The 21,456-nt window shown below is 36.5% G+C and overlaps 1 protein-coding gene across 1 annotated transcript; it reads left to right on the top strand.

Moving 5' to 3' along the window:
* Positions 1 to 45: 45 nt before the first annotated feature.
* Positions 46 to 20,432, top strand: LOC139139061 (mesoderm induction early response protein 1-like). Its single transcript, XM_070707794.1, has 10 exons — positions 46 to 135; positions 431 to 455; positions 2,869 to 2,999; positions 3,928 to 4,198; positions 5,454 to 5,530; positions 7,482 to 7,551; positions 8,111 to 8,262; positions 8,986 to 9,162; positions 13,546 to 13,673; positions 16,807 to 20,432. Exons 1-10 carry the CDS (start codon positions 127 to 129, stop codon positions 17,393 to 17,395), a joined length of 1,629 nt encoding a protein of 542 aa, XP_070563895.1. The 5' UTR covers positions 46 to 126; the 3' UTR covers positions 17,396 to 20,432.
* Positions 20,433 to 21,456: the final 1,024 nt, after the last annotated feature.

Below are 21,456 nucleotides of genomic sequence, written 5' to 3'. Positions count from 1 at the left end.
CGATCAAGGCATTCCGTTGTATTGGCCAATCATGAAGTCAGTATGAATTTGTTGAGCTGGGTACTGCATGTAAATTACATCCGGGTCTCTCTTAACCTAATTTCGATCCCATAATACTCATTCAAAATGGCGGAGGTAAAAATTTTCATCGATTCTGTGAATTTGATGGAATTTTCACTTTTTTCCAAATTGATAGAGCTTTATCTTCGGATACGCTCGACTAGGAAGACTTCTTGTACTCGATTTTTGCTACATGTGAAGTATCACTGATTTCTGAAATTTCCTTATCGAGTTACATCACCGTTTGGGGCGCTGCGACAGTGCCAATTTTTGCGGCGAATTTTCGAAAGTTACGCCAAAATCGGAAATCAAAAAATCTTCATTTTACTTTGATAACATTTAACCTAAAATGACTTTGTTTTCATTTCAGCCGGCGACAAGTGAGTCGAGCCCAGGTAAGTTGATCTTACAACATCTCAATTTCTTTCCGCGCTCTATGCAAATTACGGGCGGGCGACTTCACCAGGAAAGGTCCCGTTCTTAGAACGTAGAGCTGCAATTTTTTCCGTTTTGATCAGAATCAAACGTTTATGAACGTCTTTTAAATTTTATTACATTGTCTTTTTTTAATATTACATTTTACGTGTCAGAATATCGGAATCTCAAAACTGTCTTTTGACCTCATGAATAATTAATTAGCATCCGTCATAGGTCACGGTGACAAACTTCCTGCAACAGAGTCAGTGAATCAGCTTGTATATACGTTCACAAAGCACTGGTAATTAACATCAACATTATAGTGAAGTGCAACGTAAGAAAATTCGAAAAGGAAAATAAAGCCGATTATTTGGGGGCGGGAACAATACATCCCAAACTCATATTTCCGTTATCAAAACAACCCGAAAAAATGTCATACTAAATCGAAAGGCAGACAAAAATTCTGTAGGATTTTGCTAATTGTAAAATTATGAACTGCTTTTGTCAAGAAAGGGCAAACAAATATCCCTGTTCCTTAATTTTAATGCAGTATTTCTGAGCACTATGTTTGATTCAAATATCTTGGTGTTGTGTCAATGTGCATACAACTAGTTCATTTTTTCTTCAATATCAATATCGACAGAAACACTGAGATGATTGTTTAGGAAATGTACATTTGTAAGTGAGTTTCAGGGGATAGCATGCCAGGCAGCAGTGTTCTTACTGCAATAATATTGTACATAAGACTAAGAACTGGTGGGATTTTTAGAAATTTCTTTTAGTCACTCTTGTAATATTTTCTTCAGGGAAAACAAACATTAAGGGCAAGAGAAACACTGGCTGAGAGGACTTACAGTTTGTCTGAAACAACAGACTGATTGTTGTAATTGTGGGCTCCTGCCAATTGCCAGATATCTTGATGTTGCAATATATTTGTATTAAGGTAGCTACATACCTTTTAGACACTTTCAGATTTTTATTTTATCTCAATTGAACACGTCCCAAACCCCAATAAAGTATACATTTTCTGAAAGCCCTGATATAGAGCTATCCGACCAAGCACAGTACACGGTCATTTTTTGCATAAGAGTCACGTGACAAGCGTTTTGCTGAAGCTTCAAAAAACTGGTTTTCCCGGCCTTATGCGAACATGCTGCAAGATTTCCGGTTAGAATTTCTTCATTGACAAGCCTTGACAATATCCTTCAAAACTGTGTCTGCGATTTTTTCCCGGAGGCTCCATTCAAATTATATGGCGTGATAATTAAAAGTCCTTGAAAAGCACCTTCATCTAAAACCTTTAAGAGCGCACTTGAAAAAAAACAAAGGCATATAAAGAAAATCCCAGACACGGTTTTGAAGGATATTGTCAAGGCTTGTCAATGAAGAAATTCCAAGCGGAAATTTTGCAGCGTGTTTGCATAAGGCGGGAAAAACCGGTTTTTGGAAGGTTCAGCAAAACGCTTGTCACGTGACTCCTATGCAAATAATGATCGTGCACTGTGCTTGGTCGGATAGCTCTATATCAGGGCTTTCAGAAAATGTATAATTTATTTGGGTTTGGGACGTGTTCAATTGAGAAAAAAATAAAAATCTGAAAGTGTCTAAAAGGTATGTAGCTACCTTAAGTTATATATCAAATTATGTGGAAGAATATTATCAGTGTGATCTGCTAGATCGTAATTATTTTCAATATAACTTGGATTAGGAGATCTGATCATTTATCATTTCACTTTCAAAGTATTTACAAAGAGAGCATGATAAATAAGAGTGTTGTAAAGATCAAAGTGCATGCAGGGATGTAGAAAATAGCAGGCAGCCTACAAAAACAACCAGCTGTCAGCTAAAATTTGCCAGGTGTGAAAATAATTAGTTAAAAAAAATCAGGACATTTTGCACTGGCATAATGAGCTCACACACTACTTGTAACCATCTATACTTTTGTTTTTGCAACCTGTAATCTGACTTTCTGCATCCTTGACATGTGCACACGTAGGTGCTAGTGGCATTATCAAAATGTAAGTTACCAGAGAAAACTGAATGGAGGAACCAATCACAGAGTACTGGTTTTGGCTTTTTTGATAGTCCACAAATCAGCAATATACCATACTGGGTTTGGTAAACATTATTCAAGTGCTTGTTTAATAGGCCATAAATACACAATATACTGGGTTTGATAAGCACTATTCAATAATTACTAAATAATAGCTAAATAAATGTATTCATAGTCAAATAAGTTACAAATTCAAAAAGATGTACAAGGGAAAGATTTCATGGAAATGAAATTTAATATGTAATATACCAGATAACTATACTCTGCTGGTTCAATTACATGTATCAGAATTTAAATGATACCATTACTATACATTGTGTATATTGTTTCTGCTGTAGACACTGATAGAGACTTTGATCCCTCTGCTGAGATGCTTATCCATGACTTTGATGATGAGCGAACTATGGAGGAAGAGGAGCAGCTGGACAGTGGGGAAAGTTGTGGGAATGAACTTGATGATTTGGAGAAGGTGAATTTCTTTCTTTAAAACTTGTCCGATTTGAACATGATGTAGAGGAAGTTAACAAAGTCTTTCGCTTACTGGTCAACAAAGTCAGGCCTAGATGGATCGGCTAACATAACCCAAGCCATTGCCTATCTACTTATTTGAGAGCAGATTCTGACATATCAATAAAAACAGAAATCATGTATTTAATTCAATGGAAGGAAAGAAATTATCAGTATCAAAGTGCACATGAAAAGTCCATTGCCAAATTGTAAAAATCAGAACATAATCTAATGACAAGATACTCTCATGTATGTCATCATCTATTGAGAAATCCAAGAATAATAGTCTAGTAAATGTTTAGGGATGTGGTCTTTTGTTACCCACCACAATAATAACAGGTATCTTTTGCACAAGACTTTTGCCATTACGGCATTTTATTCACAAGATATGGGATGTTTGCATAGACTCTGTTAAGGTTCATTAAATTTATTACTACTCACTACAGCTCATAATTAACTATTCATCAGTTGTCTTCAGAACAGGCACATTTCAACGTGTCACACACACTCATTGGAAGCTATTTAAGGGTTGTTCATGACAGCAATAAAATTTATTGATTTCCTATCATGGGTCACTGTAGTGAGAAGTTCATCGATTGACCTCCTTGAACATAAAGTACAGGCATCAGATGTTTCCACCTAGTCATTATAGTGATTTTACTAAAACCTTTTAACTTTCACTGTTACTACATAATGGAAATGCAAACTGTCTTTTTAATGTATTTTGTTTTTTAATTTTTTAAATAATGTATGTATATCCCAAGTGTATCATAAGATGAATAATTACAAGATCAGGGCAGTGGATTCACTATAATCATCGGCAATAAAGATCGAAGAGACTGGTTGTGATAACTATTAACTCTGTAATTGTTTTTTCTTTGTCAAAACAGGAGAGTGAAATGCCCCTGGAGCATCTGCTTGCCATGTATGGTTATGAAAGTGGTCCAGTAGAGCAACCGGCGCTCAGCAGTGAAGAAAATGATATTCAAATCAACACTGATAACTTGACGCTGGACAAGGAGCAGATAGCGCGGGATCTCTTACAAGATGATCCTGATGAAAATGGAGAAAGCAGTAACCATGAAGAACTCACTAGAGATCTTTATGATCTGGTTGGTGAGACTTCAGAAAGTAGTGAGATTATTCCCAGGCCTCTTCGGTGTAAGTATGCTGTTTGTTACAGTCTTGGCTGTAGTTGCCATGAATTTGATTGGTGTCCCTGTCATAATGATAAACCTGTCAAACCCACAGTGTTGCCATAATGAAATTGATCAGACATGGTCATAAGTACATCAGTAGGAGATCATTGCCAATGCCTTAGGCTTTTACTGTCTACTTGTGTTTTCTTTGAAAAGGAAAATGAACTCACAACGCATGTAGTATGCTGTGATCACATATTACAACTCATACATGTTTGTACATTTATTCATGTCAACTTTTGCAAAATGTCTTACAACATTGCAGTGCTCTTATATCAAAAGGAAACCCAGCTGGAGCGGTTTTGTCATTAAAGGGAGGGGGGTCATCCTGTCTACAGCTGCCTTGTTGATACTCATTGCCTCTTTCCAGAAATTGGATGTCGAGCAAATGTAAAGCAAGCTCAGCATTTGATGCATGTTCATAGTTTTGTAGCTTACCAATCACTGCAAGACTTTGCCAAGTAACTTTGATTGCCTCCCTTCATTTATATCAAACTGCTTTGGCCATGGTCACCAGTTTCAGTACAGCTGCAATTTTGAACTTTTTGGGACAAGGGATGTTGGGACCCGCCATATGGGTCCCATACGCTTAGCGGCAGTTGGGACAATTCCCTCCCTCCCTTCAAACATCAGACATTATATAATATCAGTACCTGTGTTTTCTCCAGGTTTCTTACACAAGGGGGAATATGTCCCCTCTGCTTACAAATTTCAGAGGGATTTGGTTCTGATGGAGGAGCACCATAATACATGTAAATTACTCAAATTTAAGGTTATAGCAAGGATCAACCATCCAATTATAGACAGTGTCTGATTCTTACTCTTCTGTTCAGTAAATGTTAAATATATTAACAAATCACAAATCATAGACAAATTATTCACGCTGCATTCATAAAAGTTCAGACACAGTTTCGTAATTTGAAGGCATGGTCTACTTGATAATCGTTCAGCCTTATCACAGATTTCTGTAGATTGGAAGTGAGTTTTGTCATTTGACTGTGGCTGGACAGATTGTTAGTTAAATCAATGATGTAGTTTTACATCATAGGCGGCAATCATATACTGTGGAGTACCACTATCGATACTCTGTGTATTTGTATTTATTTTCATGGGGATTTGTTCTTATATTAAAGTGGCATTTGTGCAATCACTCACTCTGAAGTAAACAAAGCATTACATCTTACATGCAAGTAATATGTTTTGTTTGTCTTTCACAGCAAATACCATGCCAGATTCAGGCTCAGAATCGGATGACTCTGACTATGAGCCTCAACCCTATGATGACTGGAAAAAGGTTTGTCACTCTCTGTTCTTCCTGGCATCTGTAAAACCGATATGTTGTGTTTTTAGCTCATATTTGGTTTTATATATAAATACCAAAAAGAGCTTATGTGATAAGTCTAAGTGGCGTCTGTATATTTGTGGGTATGTGCGGATGTATGTCCGTCACACACAAAGGCTTCCATAGCGCCAAAGCTACCGTCTCAGTATTGGTGTACAGGTAGATGTAAGGGTTGAGATGTGAATTTGTTCAAATGAACACATCAGTGTCAAAATGTGCAAATGAGGTAAGAAAAAGCAAAATTCTGAAAAAGGCTTGAAACAGGCTTACTCCCCTGACTTGAGTCACTTCCTGTCATTGTTTATGAACTGTTACATATTAACAGACCTGCTCAAACCATAGACAGTAGAGGGGAGGAAGACCGTCAGTAGAGGGGAGGAAGACCGTCTATGGTCAAACTAAGGGGGGCTAGCTGCCTTTCTGCTATGCATGTTGCTAAAGTTCTCCAGTACCTAAAGTTTCAGACCTTAATTACTTTTGTCATTCTTGTTTTTCTGGTTTAAATATTTCTTGTTGTTTTTCTGGTTGTACTGTGCAGAAATCATTGTCATAACATCAACGTAGAATTTTTCTGCACTGAACAGATAGAAACAACATTTATTGTTGATCTTTGGTACCCATACTGGTATGTACCAATTCTGATCAAATTTGAGCGACACCGTATAATTGCGGTATTTTTTGTCTCTTCCTGTTTGCACAGGTCTTGCTTTTCATCATCGTACAATACATGTACTTACAAAATTAAAGTGAAAATTGTAGATATTGATATTGATAACAGGGTTCGAAATTTATTTTTTTGTTTGGTGGTCAAGTTTGACCACCAGATTCAAATTTTGGTGGTCAATTGCAAAATTTGGTGGTCAAAAAAATTAGTCATATCAGAGTGTAATTCTTGTGGAGGTTGGGGTCCATGGGGGTGAATAGTGGGCTGTACATGCTGTTTTGGAACCATTTCACCATGCTGCTACACGTGTTAAGTTGGTTTACATGTATGATGGATGCCCAGTAAATCCACTGGAAAATTTTCAGTCATTTACAGATCAACTTGACTACTGCATGAGTGACTGACTGACTGACTATATGCAAAGGACTTGAGTTACAGATTTTAAGTTTTGACAGAATTACTGTGTAATAAAGAAATGACAATTACTTCTGATAACGTGACAATTATTGCATTTTTTTGGACTATTATGAAGTTTTGTAAGAGTTTTGTACATTGATCTGTGTCACTTTAATGACTAGACGAAATTTGCTAGATGTTATTCAACGTTTGCAGACTTTATCACAATAATTATAGCAGTAAACAGTAAAACAAAGAGAGACATTGTCTATCCAAAGGAACGCCTCACTTGGGTAGATGGGAGTGGGGTTGAAGGACTGACATTGAACCACAATGGAGGGACTGTGATTGAACAGACAAGACGTGTATTTACATAACTGCTAAAATATCTATCTCAGAGGACAATATATTGTTTCTGGATACTCCTAGCAATAAACTGTGAGAGGCATGTAAGATTTACAGCTCTGCAGTGCACTATTTTGACCTCCAAAAACTTGGTGGTCAAGATTGACCACCCAAAATAGAATCTGGTGGTCCAAATGAGATAATTGGTGGTCTTTTGACGCATGACCACCGGGTATTTCGAACCCTGGATAACATATGATGTTGATCTGAAGATTTTGTTGAAAAGTTTAGCTTTTATGACGTTTTATAAAACAATGTTTTCACATAATAAAAAACACAGATACCATTTATCATAGATCAAGTTTTCTTGATCCATCTTATGCATAGAGTAGTAAAGGGTGCTCTGTCAAGTTATGAACATAATAGCAAAGATGCTACTACTCTATATATTGCTAAGCTTCACTACAAAAAGTGACATGACTGCATTCTTTCCCGCAGGAAATCAATATTGGCTCTTACTATCAAGCAGAAGTTCCCGAAGGACTCAGTAAATATGATGATGCACCAGGTAAGGACCACATGTTGTCTAATGATAGATATTGTGAGGTTTGGTCTCTTGAGTTCAATGGCAGTTGCATCTGACTACAGACTTCTTCACCCACAGTGTATATGTTGAATGGAGATAAGAAAGATGTTTTGTTTTTCTGAAGATAACGAACAGTTAAAAGAAAATGTTAAAAGAGATGTTCATGAGTTTCTAATTGATACACGTTTGGGTACCTGTACTGATTGAAGTTTGAAAGTAATATTGAACCGGGTGATGGGCAATATTTTAAAAAATGAAACCATCACTTAACTTACAGGGCTGGCCCTTTTGAAATGTAGATTGTTGAACATGTTTGTGGTGTAATGCTTTATGGATAGCATCAAAAGGTCAATATGGGGTTAAAACCTCAAGTTTGCCCAATACCCATCTATCAACATTCCTACTGGAAAATCAAATCATTGTTGCGGATACTGAAGGAATGAGCAAAATCTCTGTATGTCCAATCTCCAACTACCTCTGTATGTTTGATCCTATGACTTTGATCTTTTGATGGCATCCATAACGCCCATTCATTTTTCAGCTTATGAAAATGAAGACAGACTGTTGTGGGATCACACCAAATGTGATGATGAGCGAGTGGAGGAGTACTTGCGACAGGTTCAGGAAATCCCTGCTGGTTCTCAGGGAGTCAAGGCAATCCCCACAGGGAACCACATCAGAGATGATGAGCAGGTAAAAATTTCATCAAATTCAAAAATCTGATGTAGACAAAGTTGTTCAAATATCTCGTCAATCTCTGTCTCACAAATTTTTGGAGTGTGGAAGAAGTAATGACAGTAAATTTGTCGATACTGGATTTCAGCAATTGCCATCTTTGTGCGCCGTTCTATGATTAAAGGCAAGAACCAACATCAACACACCATGCCATAGCAACTGTAATGAAGTTTTCCTTCTTTGACCTTGCTGACATGGAAAATGGCTGAGTTAATCACATAAAATAACAGAAAGTTGCAGTTTTGATCATAGGATAAACAGTGTGAAAATATAATTATATTACTCTGTACAGTTTGATGAGCAAAAGGAGTTGACAAGTTAATCCTTTCTTTACCAAGTTTAAGTCGTGGAAAGTCTTACAGCGGTCATGAAAGTCTCAGACCAGCCATGAAATTGTGTAATTTTGATTCTTTGATGATAAACATCCATATTTAGAGAGTAAATGGACATTTAAAGCAGTTGTCGTCAATCCCTGGTTCCCGCATGAGAACTACTTGTGGGCCTTTAGTCCAAGGATGAAGTGAACTGTTAACAATTAGCATGATCTGAAATATTGCACTTATTAATATGATCTCTTATACAAATGATTTGCAAATTGAATACTGCTATATTTTGTGCATGTACCTTGTAGACTGGAAAGAACTGCCAATTTTAAAGGCAATTTCCACCTTGTACTTTTAGGCTCTCTACCTTCTACTGCAATGTGGGCACAATCTGGAAGAAGCTCTTCGCCGACATAGGATGCAGGTGACGCCGCCCACTGATGAAATGAGTTTATGGTCTGAAGACGAATGTCGGAGTTTTGAAAATGGACTTCGGACGTATGGTAAAGATTTCCACATGATTCAACAACACAAGGTACTGTACAATATCATTCCATATGCCAGGGAGTGTATGAGATACACTTACACCAACAAAAGATTCGTGATTTTTGATTATCTGTAAAATGTTTAATTCACTTATATTTATTGTCACTGCTGATGTTCCTGCCCTAGAGGATGTTGTTTATGCTCATAGAGATTTAGTGTATTTTAGTATTTGCAGTGCAGTCTGAGCAAAAGCATAACTAACAAAATATAAATGATCATGAGATAGAACTCAGACTTTTTATACAGTACAAGTAGTTTAAACATTGTGGTGTTATATCATCACTGTGTTTTGCTTCTGGGTCTTTAGTAAGCAGAATAGAGTGCCTGTACTTCTGTCATTCTCTGTATATTTGTGTGTAGAAAATATTGTGCTGCATTTCACTGTAAAAGCACACAAATAATACTGGTGTGCCATTTTAACTTTTGAAATTCCTGAAGTCACTTTCCAATTCAATCTAGGAATGTCCTCTGACAGTAAATCATATACCAGTAAATATGTAGGAACTTCTTTAGTCAAAGTGAACAACTTTGAGTTAGTGGCACATCAAATTAGCTTATACTAGAACACTGAACGTATTAGGATATTTTTGAAGACTGATAGTACATTGCCCTCAGTATTCTGAAACTCATAAAAAATTGCCCATAATCATTTCCCAATAGCAGTTTGCTACTTACACCTTTGTTGGTTTAAAATCCTTCATTCAAAAAGCAGTTTGAAATAAATTTGAAAGCACCCAGTATTTGTTGGGGACAGTAGATAAACCAAGCGCAGTGCAAATTATGCTCATTGTACGTGACTATACTCCCCTACCCCTTCCCCTTAGTGTAAGCTTGAAAGTGAAAAAAATCTGACAAGCAACTGATGATTCACATTCTGCTGAACATTGTAAAATTGCTGAAAAAGGTCAATGAAAGTTCAACTATTCTCAAGTTTTTGAAAACAAAGATTTCAACAGAATTCATTCAGTGAATGAGTATCGTGTGTGTACATGCTTTCAGTGGTATAACTGGGGGATAATTTAGTGTAAATTTCTGCATGATGATAAAAAAACCCAGCTGAGCCCCACAGCCCTACATGCAAGGAGTTTTGTTAGTCCCCACGGACATCGTCCGAGGGGACTTATAGGTTTGGTCATGTCCGTGCGTGCGTGCGTCCGTCCGTGCGTCCGTCCGTTCACGCAGATATCTCAGAGACGCCTGCAGCGATTTCATTCAAACTTGGTACAAGGATTACATCATATGTCATACAGATGCACGTCGATTTGTTTCCTGATACGATCCAATATGGCTGCCAGGCGGCCATTTTATTACGATTTTTTCATGTACAGAGCAATAACTCAGGCATGTTTCAACTGATTTTATTCAAAGTTGATACAAGGACATTGACCAATGTCATAGATATGCACTTTAATTTTTTGTTGATACGATCCAATATGGCTGCCATGCGGCCATTTTGTTACGATTTTTTCATGTACAGAGCCATAACTCAGGCATATCTCAACTGATTTTATTCAAAGTTGGTACAAGGACATTGACCTATGTCATACATATACACGTAAATTTGTTTTGTGATACGATCCAATATGGCCGCCAGGCGGCCATTTATTATGATTTTTTCATGTACAGAGCCATTACTCAGGCATGTTTCAACAGATTTTATTCAAAGTTGGTACAAGGACATTGATCAATGTCATAGCCATGCACATCAATTTGTTTTGTGATACAATCCAATATGGCCGCTGTGCGGCCATTTTGTTACGATTTTTAATATACAGAGCCATAACTCAGGCATATCTCAACCGATTTTATTCAAAGTTGGTACAAGGACATTGACCTATGTCATACACATGCACATTGATTTGTTTTGTAATACGATCCAATATGGCCGCCGTGTGGCCATTTTATTACGTTTTTTCATGTCCGGAACCATAACTCAGACATGTAACAAGCGATTTTATTCAAAGTTGGTAAAAGGAGATTGACCAATGTCATACATATGCACGTTAATTTGTTTTGTGATACAATTCAATATGGCTGCTGTGCGGCCATTTTGTTATGATTTTTTCATGTACAAAGCCATAACTCAGGCATATCTCAACCGATTTTAATCAAAGTTGGTACAAGGACATTGACCTAAGTCATACATATGCACATTGATTTGTTTTGTGATACGATCCAATATGGCCACCATGTGGCCATTTTATTACCATTTTTTCATGTCCTGAACTACAACTCAGACATGTATCAAGCGAATTATTCAAAAGTATTTTTATCACAGACCTAATGAAGAGGACTCTATCCTCTTTGAGGGCCTGTAATCAAAGTACCTATTAACAAGTGGGGACTGTGTCATCAACGATGACTTGTTTGTCATGCGCTTGCTCTAATTATATCCACTGCCTCTCAGTTTTATCAGTGTGTATGTTTATTAAAGGGATACAATTGTTGGAACTGCACTCCAAGAGTGGCATGGACGACCAATGTAAACACTGTATCCAAGGTACGATGGTGGTTGATGAAAGTTAAAACACGTCTGTCATAATCTAAAACGTATAATTTAAATGTTGCAGCTAAGATGATGAGGTACATCTAGATATCGTTCATGAAATACATTGTTTGTAAACAAGAAACTCGCAGAGGTGCAGTTCTGACAAATGTTTCCCTTTAAACTTGTAACCTTTACAGCATTAAAAGGAGTCTAGTTGAAGTAACCTGGTTACCCGCACATATAATATACATGTATAAACTGTAAATGTGTTCCATTGAACATACATTGTACGTAATTGTTATTTTCTGTACAGTCTTGTTGTGATGTTAATCTTGTTTCCTGTTTAGTTGTGTCCTTGATTTTAGCATAAACTACTCTCTCTCTCTCTCTTCTCTCAAGAAGCATTGTGATACCATGTGTTTGACATCATTTTCAGCTCCCATTCGCTATTACAAATGAATAGCATGGGGAACTATTAGGATCACTTAGAGCCTGATGTTGTATCAGTATCAATAACTTGGCTAACTTTAATTAGATGATCTATATCATCAAGCCAAGTTAATTACACTGGTGAAACATCCTGATAGCCTGTCCTCTGAATAATGGGCATATTTTCACCACTCTGCTGATTAGTTTTCAAATATGGTATCTTTATATGGAGAGAGGATAGAATGCAATTAGCATTGAATCAGATTGTGTAATAGAAATTTTCAGGGACAAGGGACTTTTCAAGAATTAGTTCAATATAACTTTTAATTAATTGCTTCAGTGTCACATTAGTAGCTAGGGAGGTGATGTTTGAGATAATGCACCTTAAGTAGCAATTTAGATGATGCACAACAATGTCAGAAGAGATTATGTACTATCAGTACCATTCAGATAATTATATACTGTTAAAATCATCTACAATTAACCTGTTGCCTGCCAGACAGTCTCCCTTTCCCCGTCTGCCAAGTCCACTAAAAATGGTATTGAGTCAAAACCTAGAGTATTTTCATCCTCTTGGCTTGGTATGATATAGCAGCTTTTGTCCATAAAAATCATGTTTACAGTATCTATGTTTCAGGGGCCTTCAATATTGTTTGTTAAAATGCATCATGTAAGACGGTTTGTGTTTAACTGGTTTAACCTACTTGACCTGATGTTGAAAAATGAACTTGGCAGGATAAGGGTTAAAGCGGCACCTCATAACTAACTATTTGCAATCAGTGTGACTTTAATAGTATAAGGGTTTACATGAAAGCTGCAGTCTGCAATCCCTGGTTCTGGCATTATCACCTGATGTTAGTCCTTTTCACTTCTTTGAAAGATGTGTCCAGTTAATTATTTTGCTCAGAAATCAGGCTGACAGAGACCTGCCCCTGTAAATTAATCGAAAAAGGGAAATTTCAATTCATAGATCGAGCATATCCATGGTGTAACAGGTTCCCAATCATATGACAGTACTAAAAGGAGATCAAATAAACTATTTTCAATTTTGTGTTCATGCTTCCAGCTGCCTATTGACATCATTGTGAATTCCATGTTTACAAAGAAAGCCGTGGGATTTTGAATGGTGTACTGACGTAAAACTCAGAAAAGCACTTTGCTGTTATTCATTGTAACATATGCCCCATCTGTACCCTCTTATGTTCATAGCGGATGAAGAAAATTAGGGTGTCACAGGAGCTCCAAAAAGAGGTTACTCCCTGGAGCCCTAGTTGCCAAACAAATGGTTAGCAATAAGCTTCCTTTTACAGCTGTGTAATACCTTTAACCATCTCATCCAGCAATACAACTACTCTGTAAAACATTCCTTAAATTGGTGAATGCTGTCAACATTTGTCAAGTCCATAGTCCACTATCTTTCCCCAAGACAAATCACGGTTGTTTTTGTTGAATTAGGTGCGGACAAGATCAGTGGGAGAACTGGTTCAGTTCTACTACCTTTGGAAAAAGACAGAAAGGCATGACACATTTGCAAATCAGGCTCGTCTTTCCAAGCCAAAATACAAGCTGCATCCGGGCATCACGTAAGTCTTTATATTTCCAGGATGTTTGTTGGGTATTGCAAGGTGTGTTATTGCTATGAGAATTATCTCATGCAAAATTCCTATATATATATTATGATTGATGCTCGCTGCAATCAAACTACAGTTGCTTCTACCTATAGAGATGATGATGCTGAAAACATTTTATGCCATGTGACCTACCCTACTAGATAACACTCATGCTTGATAGCAAAACATTTGTAGGCTTTTTGTGTCCATCAGTGTGTACTTTAAAGGTACACTAGCACCTGTTTCAATTTTGCCACAGTTACCATGGAAAGAGAAAATCTAACCAATCACAGATTTTAAGCAGGTGGCCACTTTTTAGCTCCGCTGTCAGCGACGCGGAGCTTATCAAATAGGTTGATTATCCGTCGTCGTCCGGCGTCCGTCGTCGTCCGTCAACAATTGCCTTCTCCTCTGAAACCACAAGTCCAATTGCTTTGAAATTTTATATGCAGTACACTTGGGGTGACCTCACTTCAGTTTGTTCAAATTATGGTGAAATTTGCATATTTGTATTTTTGAGGCATTTTTTGGTGTTTTTGGTAAAAAAATCTTTTTCTCTGAAACCGCTAGTCCGATTGCTTTGAAATTTGATATGCAGTTTGCTTAGGGTGACTTAAATCAGATTTGTTCAAATGGTGGTGAAATTTGCATATTTGTATTTTAAGGCAATTTTTGTCATTTTTGGTAAAAAAATCTTTAAAAATCTCTTCTTCAAAAGTGCTGGTCAGATAGCTTTGATATTTGGTACATATGTCCCTAGGGATGATCTATTTCAGATTTGTTCAAATTGTGCAGAAATATGCAAATTTGCATTTTTAAGGCAATTTTTGCCATTTTTGGTCAAAAAATGTATTTCTCAAAAAGTACTGGTCTGATAGTTCTGAAATTTGGTATACAGGTTTCTATAGATGAACTAAGTAATATTTATTGAATTTCTGATGAAATCTGTAATATTTTGTATTTTTGGGGCAATTTTTGCCATTTTTGGTCAAAAAATGTGTATTTCCAAAAACTACTTATCTGATAGCTTTGAAATTTGGTATACAGGTTTCCATAGATGAACTAAATGATATTTATTGAAATAATGATGACATCTGCAATTTTTGTAATTTTGGGGCAATTTTGCCATTTTTGGTCAAAAAATGCGTTTCTCAAAAGTACTGGTCTATAACAGCTTTGAAATTTGGTATACAGGTTTCTATATATGAACTAAGTGTGATATTTTGAAATTATGATGAAATCTGCAATTTTTATTTTTGGGGGCAATTGTTGCCATTTTTGGTCAGAATATTTTATTGTCAAAAAACTACTCATCAGATAGCTTTGGTTGACATGTTCTTAGGGATGATCAGATGTGATATATTCAAAGTATGATGAAATCTTCAATTGTGTATTTTTAGTCCCCACGGACACCGTCCGGGGGGACTTATAGGTTTGGTCATGTCCGTGCGTGCGTGCGTGCGTGTGTGCGTCCGTCCGTGCGTCCGTCCGTTCACGCAGATATCTCAGAGATGCCAGGAGCAATTTCATTCAAACTTGGTACAAGGATTACTTCATATGTCATACAGATGCACATCAATTTGTTTTGTAATACAATCCAATATGGCTGCCAGGCGGCCATTTTATTACAATTTTTTCATGTATAGAGTCATAACTCAGGCATGTTTCAACCGATTTTATTCAAAGTTGGTACAAGAACATTGACCAATGTCATAGATATGCATGTCAATTTGTTTTGTGATATGATCCAATATGGCTGCCGTGCGGCCATTTTGTTACGATTTTTTTCATGTACAGAGCCATAACTCAGGCATATCTCAACCGATTTTATTCAAACTTGGTACAAGGACATTGACCTATGTCATACATATGCACGTCAATTTGTTTTGTGATACAATCCAATATGGCCGCGAGGCGGCCATTTTATTACGATTTTTTCATGTACAGAGCCATTACTCAGGCATCTTTCAACCGATTTTATTCAAAGTTGGTACAAGGACATTGACCAATGTCATAGCTATGCAGATCAATTTATTTTATGATACAATGCAATATGGCTACCGTGCGGCCATTTTGTTACGATTTTTTTCATGTACAGAGCCATAACTCAGGCATATCTCAACCGATTTTATTCAAACTTGGTACAAGGACATTGACCTATGTCATACATATGCACGTCAATTTGTTTTGTGATACAATCCAATATGGCCGCGAGGCGGCCATTTTATTACGATTTTTTCATGTACAGAGCCATTACTCAAGCATCTTTCAACCGATTTTATTCAAAGTTGGTACAAGGACATTGACCAATGTCATAGCTATGCATATCAATTTATTTTATGATACAATGCAATATGGCCGCCGTGCGGCCATTTTGTTATGATTTTTTCATGTACAGAGCCATAACTCAGGCATATCTCAACCGATTTCATTCAAAGTTGGTACAAGGACATTGACCTATGTCATACACATGTACATTGATTTGTTTTGTGATACGATCCAATATGGCTGCCGTGTGGTCATTTTGTTACGTTTTTTTCATGTCCGGAACCATAACTCAGACATGTATCAAGCGAATTTATTCAAAGTTGGTACAAGGAGATTTACCAATGTCATACATATGCACGGTTATTTGTTTTGTTATACAATCCAATATGGCCTCCGTGTGGCCATTTTACTACGAGTTTTTCATGTCCTGAACCATAACTCAGACATGTATCAAGCGAATTTATTCAAAAGTAGTTTTATCACAGACCTAATGAAGAGGACTCTATCCTCTCTGAGGACCTGTAATCAAAGTACCCATTAACAAGTGGGGACTGTGTCATCAACGATGACTTGTTGCAGCTTATTTTAGCCACATTTTTCTGGCCACTGCATTGAGTTATCAAAGATTTCCACCTTCTTCATCAACATGTGTCAAAAATAGTTATTCTGTACATAAACACAGCGGAGCTATATCGGCCGCTAGGTCGCTTGTTAAAAACAGTGCCCTCACATGGGCATTTTGATAACAAAGGAATGCCCCTTTGACCATATATGGTCATATTTAGATTACAGGTGACTGTATACCTTTAACTGTGTCATCTTATTCTGTCAATCACAGGGACTATATGGACAGATTCCTTGATGATTCGGAAACAAACACAGCAAGTCGATCAGTGAGTCCACATTCTCACCTGCTGAACAGGCCGCTGTTCCTGAAACCAAGCAGTCACTCCATGCATCATGCAAGCAATTCCCATCACCACCACTTGGCTGAAACAAGTACCAACACAATTCCATCAGTTTCGGAGCCAGCACAGGCCACGGAGGGCTCAGCCGCAAACGGCCACCACGAAAACAAAGACAGTGTGGAATCAGTCAGCCGAAGTTGTGCGGCAGACACCACTCTCCGAAAGGAGCACCCGGACTTGGATGGACCATCAGATTCAAAACGTTTTAAAACAGATACAGAAGTTATGTTTATGTCTACGGGCAAACTGAGCACAAAATCAATACAGCACAACCATATAGGATTAGCAGATAGTACCCATCAGACTGAAAATGCACCAATGCGTATCTCTGAAATGGACAGTATACGAGGTATTGGAACAGCCACTGTAGCAAGCATAAATGCCCTGCCAGAGGGATTGCTTACGTCAGGAGCTTTAACTCAGACCACAGTCACATCAAGCGAACCAATAAGCCAATGATGAACTCTCCATTGATAGCTGCATAGAATTGTACCAAGATTTAGTTCTACATGTATATTTTAAGATGAAAAGAGAAAAAAAAAATTCCGTTTTCCGGGATTTAAACATATATTTTCATGCCAATATTTTATTTTTCATGGATGAGAGTGAAGAAGAGAACATATGTGTTTCAGATAAGTGCTGCGCAGTGTAACAGCAGACCCACTGCAATGTTGTAAAAGTGGGTTTTATGACAAAAAATGAGCTTTTTTTTTTTCCAGAGGCTTTGCTAAAATCAGGTTGTAAATGAGCAGACAGTGTGAGATAGTTTGATCAACTCATTGTAAAAGTGTTGTGTATATATATATAGAAAATCAACTTGTCATTGGGTGTCTGACAGGTGTCTATCTGTTTGTAAATCAGGTTTACAATTATTTGTGATGAACGGAAGACGTTCTTTTTTTTTTGTAACATTGGGTAAACTATCTCCTTGTATGTAGTGAAGGTTTTTAACCCCTTTTCTCTTTAAATCCGACAAACCATTTTCTAGTTTTCTTTGCAAGTCCTGTAATCACTTTCTGCCTGTTGTGAATATTCAAGTGTGTTTACATGGCCTTGGAAGCAGTAATTTATTTTTTACTATGTTTCTCTGTCAAAGATAATTAGGGAAGGAAAAAAATAATAGATGATGTCATCCAAACAATGCTGTTCCATATTTCTCTGTTAGGTTGCATAAATCCAGTGTTCCTTTTTTCATTTCTTCTTTTAATCAGCAAAGTTTTAATTGCTATCCATTCCCACAGCAACATTTACTAAACTAGTTTTCGATGCAATGATGATTTTGTGATAGATACATGTGCTAATCAAGAGGTATATTAAACTTACAAAACAAACACCGTAGAAAACTAATTTATAGCAAGAATTATGCAAAATAACATCAGGTTTCAAGATGATCAAGATACGTCAAATTCACTCTGTAGCTCGGTCTGAAGGAACAGGAAGTCAGCTATTTCAGGGAACTATATATGTATGTGCTGACCAGGTAGTTTTCAAGAATTAACATACAACTCCATCCTGCAGTTTTTCAACCTAGTCAGTTGTCATGATAATTACCTGTCCACAGGCCCCAGAGCAATTACCGGGGTAGGTTATGCTGAGTTATACCAAATACGACATTACAAGATCCACCAATGACCATCTAACCATGTTGAACTTCCCTGTAATGTTTTTCAAGAAAAACATAAACAATTCTGTGAAATTATTTTTATGCCATATAGCAAGGCCCTGTTCATTTTCCAAGCCCCTAGAGCAGGAGGTACTTACTACTCATCACTTTTGATTAGATTTAATGAACTCACGTTCTGCAAAATGGCATACTTAGGAATGATGGAAAGATAATATATTTGTAATTTTAGGGGGCTTAAATTGTTAGCTTATTTCCTTGTGTAGTATATTAAAAAAAACAAATCTCAATATTGTTACCACCCATGCCAATAGATGTCAGGCTTGCATATAAGCATGACAAAATATCCAAGTAAGTTTGTAGACATTAGTACAAAAACAACCAAAAATTGATCAAGGAATTTTTTGACCAGGAGTACATGGCTAAATGCCTGATGTCATCTTTATAACAAAAAAAGGGAAAAAAGGAAATGTTTTAAAATGCAAATAAAAAAGAGAGAGCTTGTATTTTTTTTTATCAGTGCTAATACAGATTGACATAAGACGATTGGGAATAGTTTCAAAATTAAAATATACTTCACTCACCTACCTCCATACCTTGTTCCTTCAAATTGTACTCTTAATTTTATTTTCCATGACCTTTTTTTTCACCTTTTTTCACTGATGTTGTATATTCAGCCCATCTTTGAGATACATCATGAAAGGTACTGTATTGAATACAATTACATTTTTTTGTCAACAAGATATATCAGTTTTTCATGTATCTCATGTCATAAATTCCCACTTCATCCAAAATAGCTCCCGTCACTTTTCAAATCACAAAATGAAATTAATTGCCTTGTAGAAGATGTAGTCATGTTTCTTGATCAGAAAGAATGAGCAAATTTGCCGATCAGTCTTAGTTTACATTTAATTAAGTAAGTAACCTTTTTCAATAGATCGTATCATGTTTTTTAAAAGTATTGCCATCACAAAAAGAGGCTATTGGTTGTACTAATTCAATGTACACAGTGTATACTCAATGCAAGGAAACATTAATAAGAGGAAGAGTAATACCTCCCTCTAGAGTTCAAAGTAACATAGTGTATAATAATTAGTTCCAGAGTCCACCAAACATACAAATAGAACACACAAGTCATCAACTGTTTTGATTCAAGTAGATATTAAATTAATTGCATTTCTAAGTTAAGTCACATTAACCCGAATAATGAAATTTGTGAGAGTGTACCCATGCTCTTTAGTTTCATGTTTTATATCAATTAAGGTTTTTGGTTTTGTTTATTTGCATTTTTTAAAAAGAAAGTACTACTTACTTGATGATAAAAATTGCTGCAAACAAAAAAATGAACATAGCTTTGTATTTCAACAATGACAAAACAAGCTTTACATGTCTGGATCATAGTTTTTCTGTAACAGTCACATATAAGATAAGAGAGAAAACTTCCATGAAGATTTAGCATCAAGTATAAACAATAAACCATTGCACAGAAATGTATGTGTGGGTGTACAAGGTGTCACTTTGAAAGCATTTGGTGCATCTCAGTGACATACCAGTACACTTTAACTAACCAGGTTCACACCACTTATTTTTGAAGTAGTGTAATTGCCGCGATATTTTTAAAGTTTTTTTGTAGTATTATTTTCGTAGAGTCAGGATTTCATATTTTACTCATTCCTTACAATGAAATATAGCGCTGTGCCGAGACATATTAAAAGGAGTACAAAATTTATGTGAATTACCTCAAGGTTGTAATTCTGAACAATTATATTTCGTAGAAAAAGAAATTTAAAAAAAATGAGTTAGCTGTAGTAATTTCTCCTAGATTTTGTATTTATTGTTCATTCAGAACAAATACATGGACTTGCAGAAAACCAAGATACTAGATCAAATTAAGGCATATTGTTTGTGTAATCTGATTTTTTTCAACTTCACTTTGACTGCTTATCAGAGAGACATTCAATGTGATCCCTAGATGGCTTTTATCCACCCTGGAAACATTCTATAATGTACATAAATTGGATAAACGATGCTAGGTTTGTGAAATATATTTTCAGAGTAATTTTCTGCTTGAACGACTACGATTGTGGTCTGTTACTTTATAGAATTATGTTGCATTGAAGTCAGAGTATAACTGTTTTCCTCCACAGAAACATTAACTACTTGGGCAAAGAACTTGTCAGATAATTCACAGACATGTGTGACAACATTTACCTTATAGTTTACTCACCAAATCTCCAGTTTACTTACAGAATCCATATTATACCAGCACAGTAACCCTATTCTGAAACACATCATGGTGTTTTACAGTTCATCATAGTGTACTCAAGTCACATGACTTCAGATTTCAGAGACAAAAAATGAAAGAGTGACAGGAAACTGCCCGCAGAGATTGAAAATGTGATTTTCTCAGTTTATCTCAGTTTTAGTGTTATGTGTCCAAGAAGGAAAATTCAGTCAGTGACGTATCAGAAGTATTCGTCCCTAGTATACTCCAGTAAAATTCAAGCATAAAAGGATCTTCAACTTTATTTACCTTTTCTTTGCTGTGGATGTTGGATGTGAAGCTAGGTATCGGCAGGATTCCATGTTGTATTTCACCAAATACAGTATGTGAGCATGCAGTAGCAATTGAAAGCATCCAATGCCATCATCAGTTGATCAGCCTTCTTTCCAGTCGATAGTTTAGTTCCAAATTGTTGCTGCCACCTTGTAATTGTCATTTTAATTTTCATTCGGAAAACCATCTTTCACAAGATCCTCCACCCTACTGATGCACCTTCTAAGTTGTAAAGAATGTAAACTCTCTCAGTGAGTCCAGGAATTTCTCAAAGTTCCCGTGAGTCGGCCATTTTTTGTATTCAAAGAAAGCACATGTTAGTCCAGTGATATGCCGAATTGA

Source organism: Ptychodera flava, chromosome 8 (genome assembly GCF_041260155.1).
Source record: "Ptychodera flava strain L36383 chromosome 8, AS_Pfla_20210202, whole genome shotgun sequence".
In the NCBI taxonomy this organism is placed as follows: Eukaryota; Metazoa; Hemichordata; class Enteropneusta; family Ptychoderidae; genus Ptychodera; species Ptychodera flava.
The sequence above is the reverse complement of the archived record's forward strand: the minus strand, read 5'-3'. Positions and strand labels throughout refer to the sequence as shown.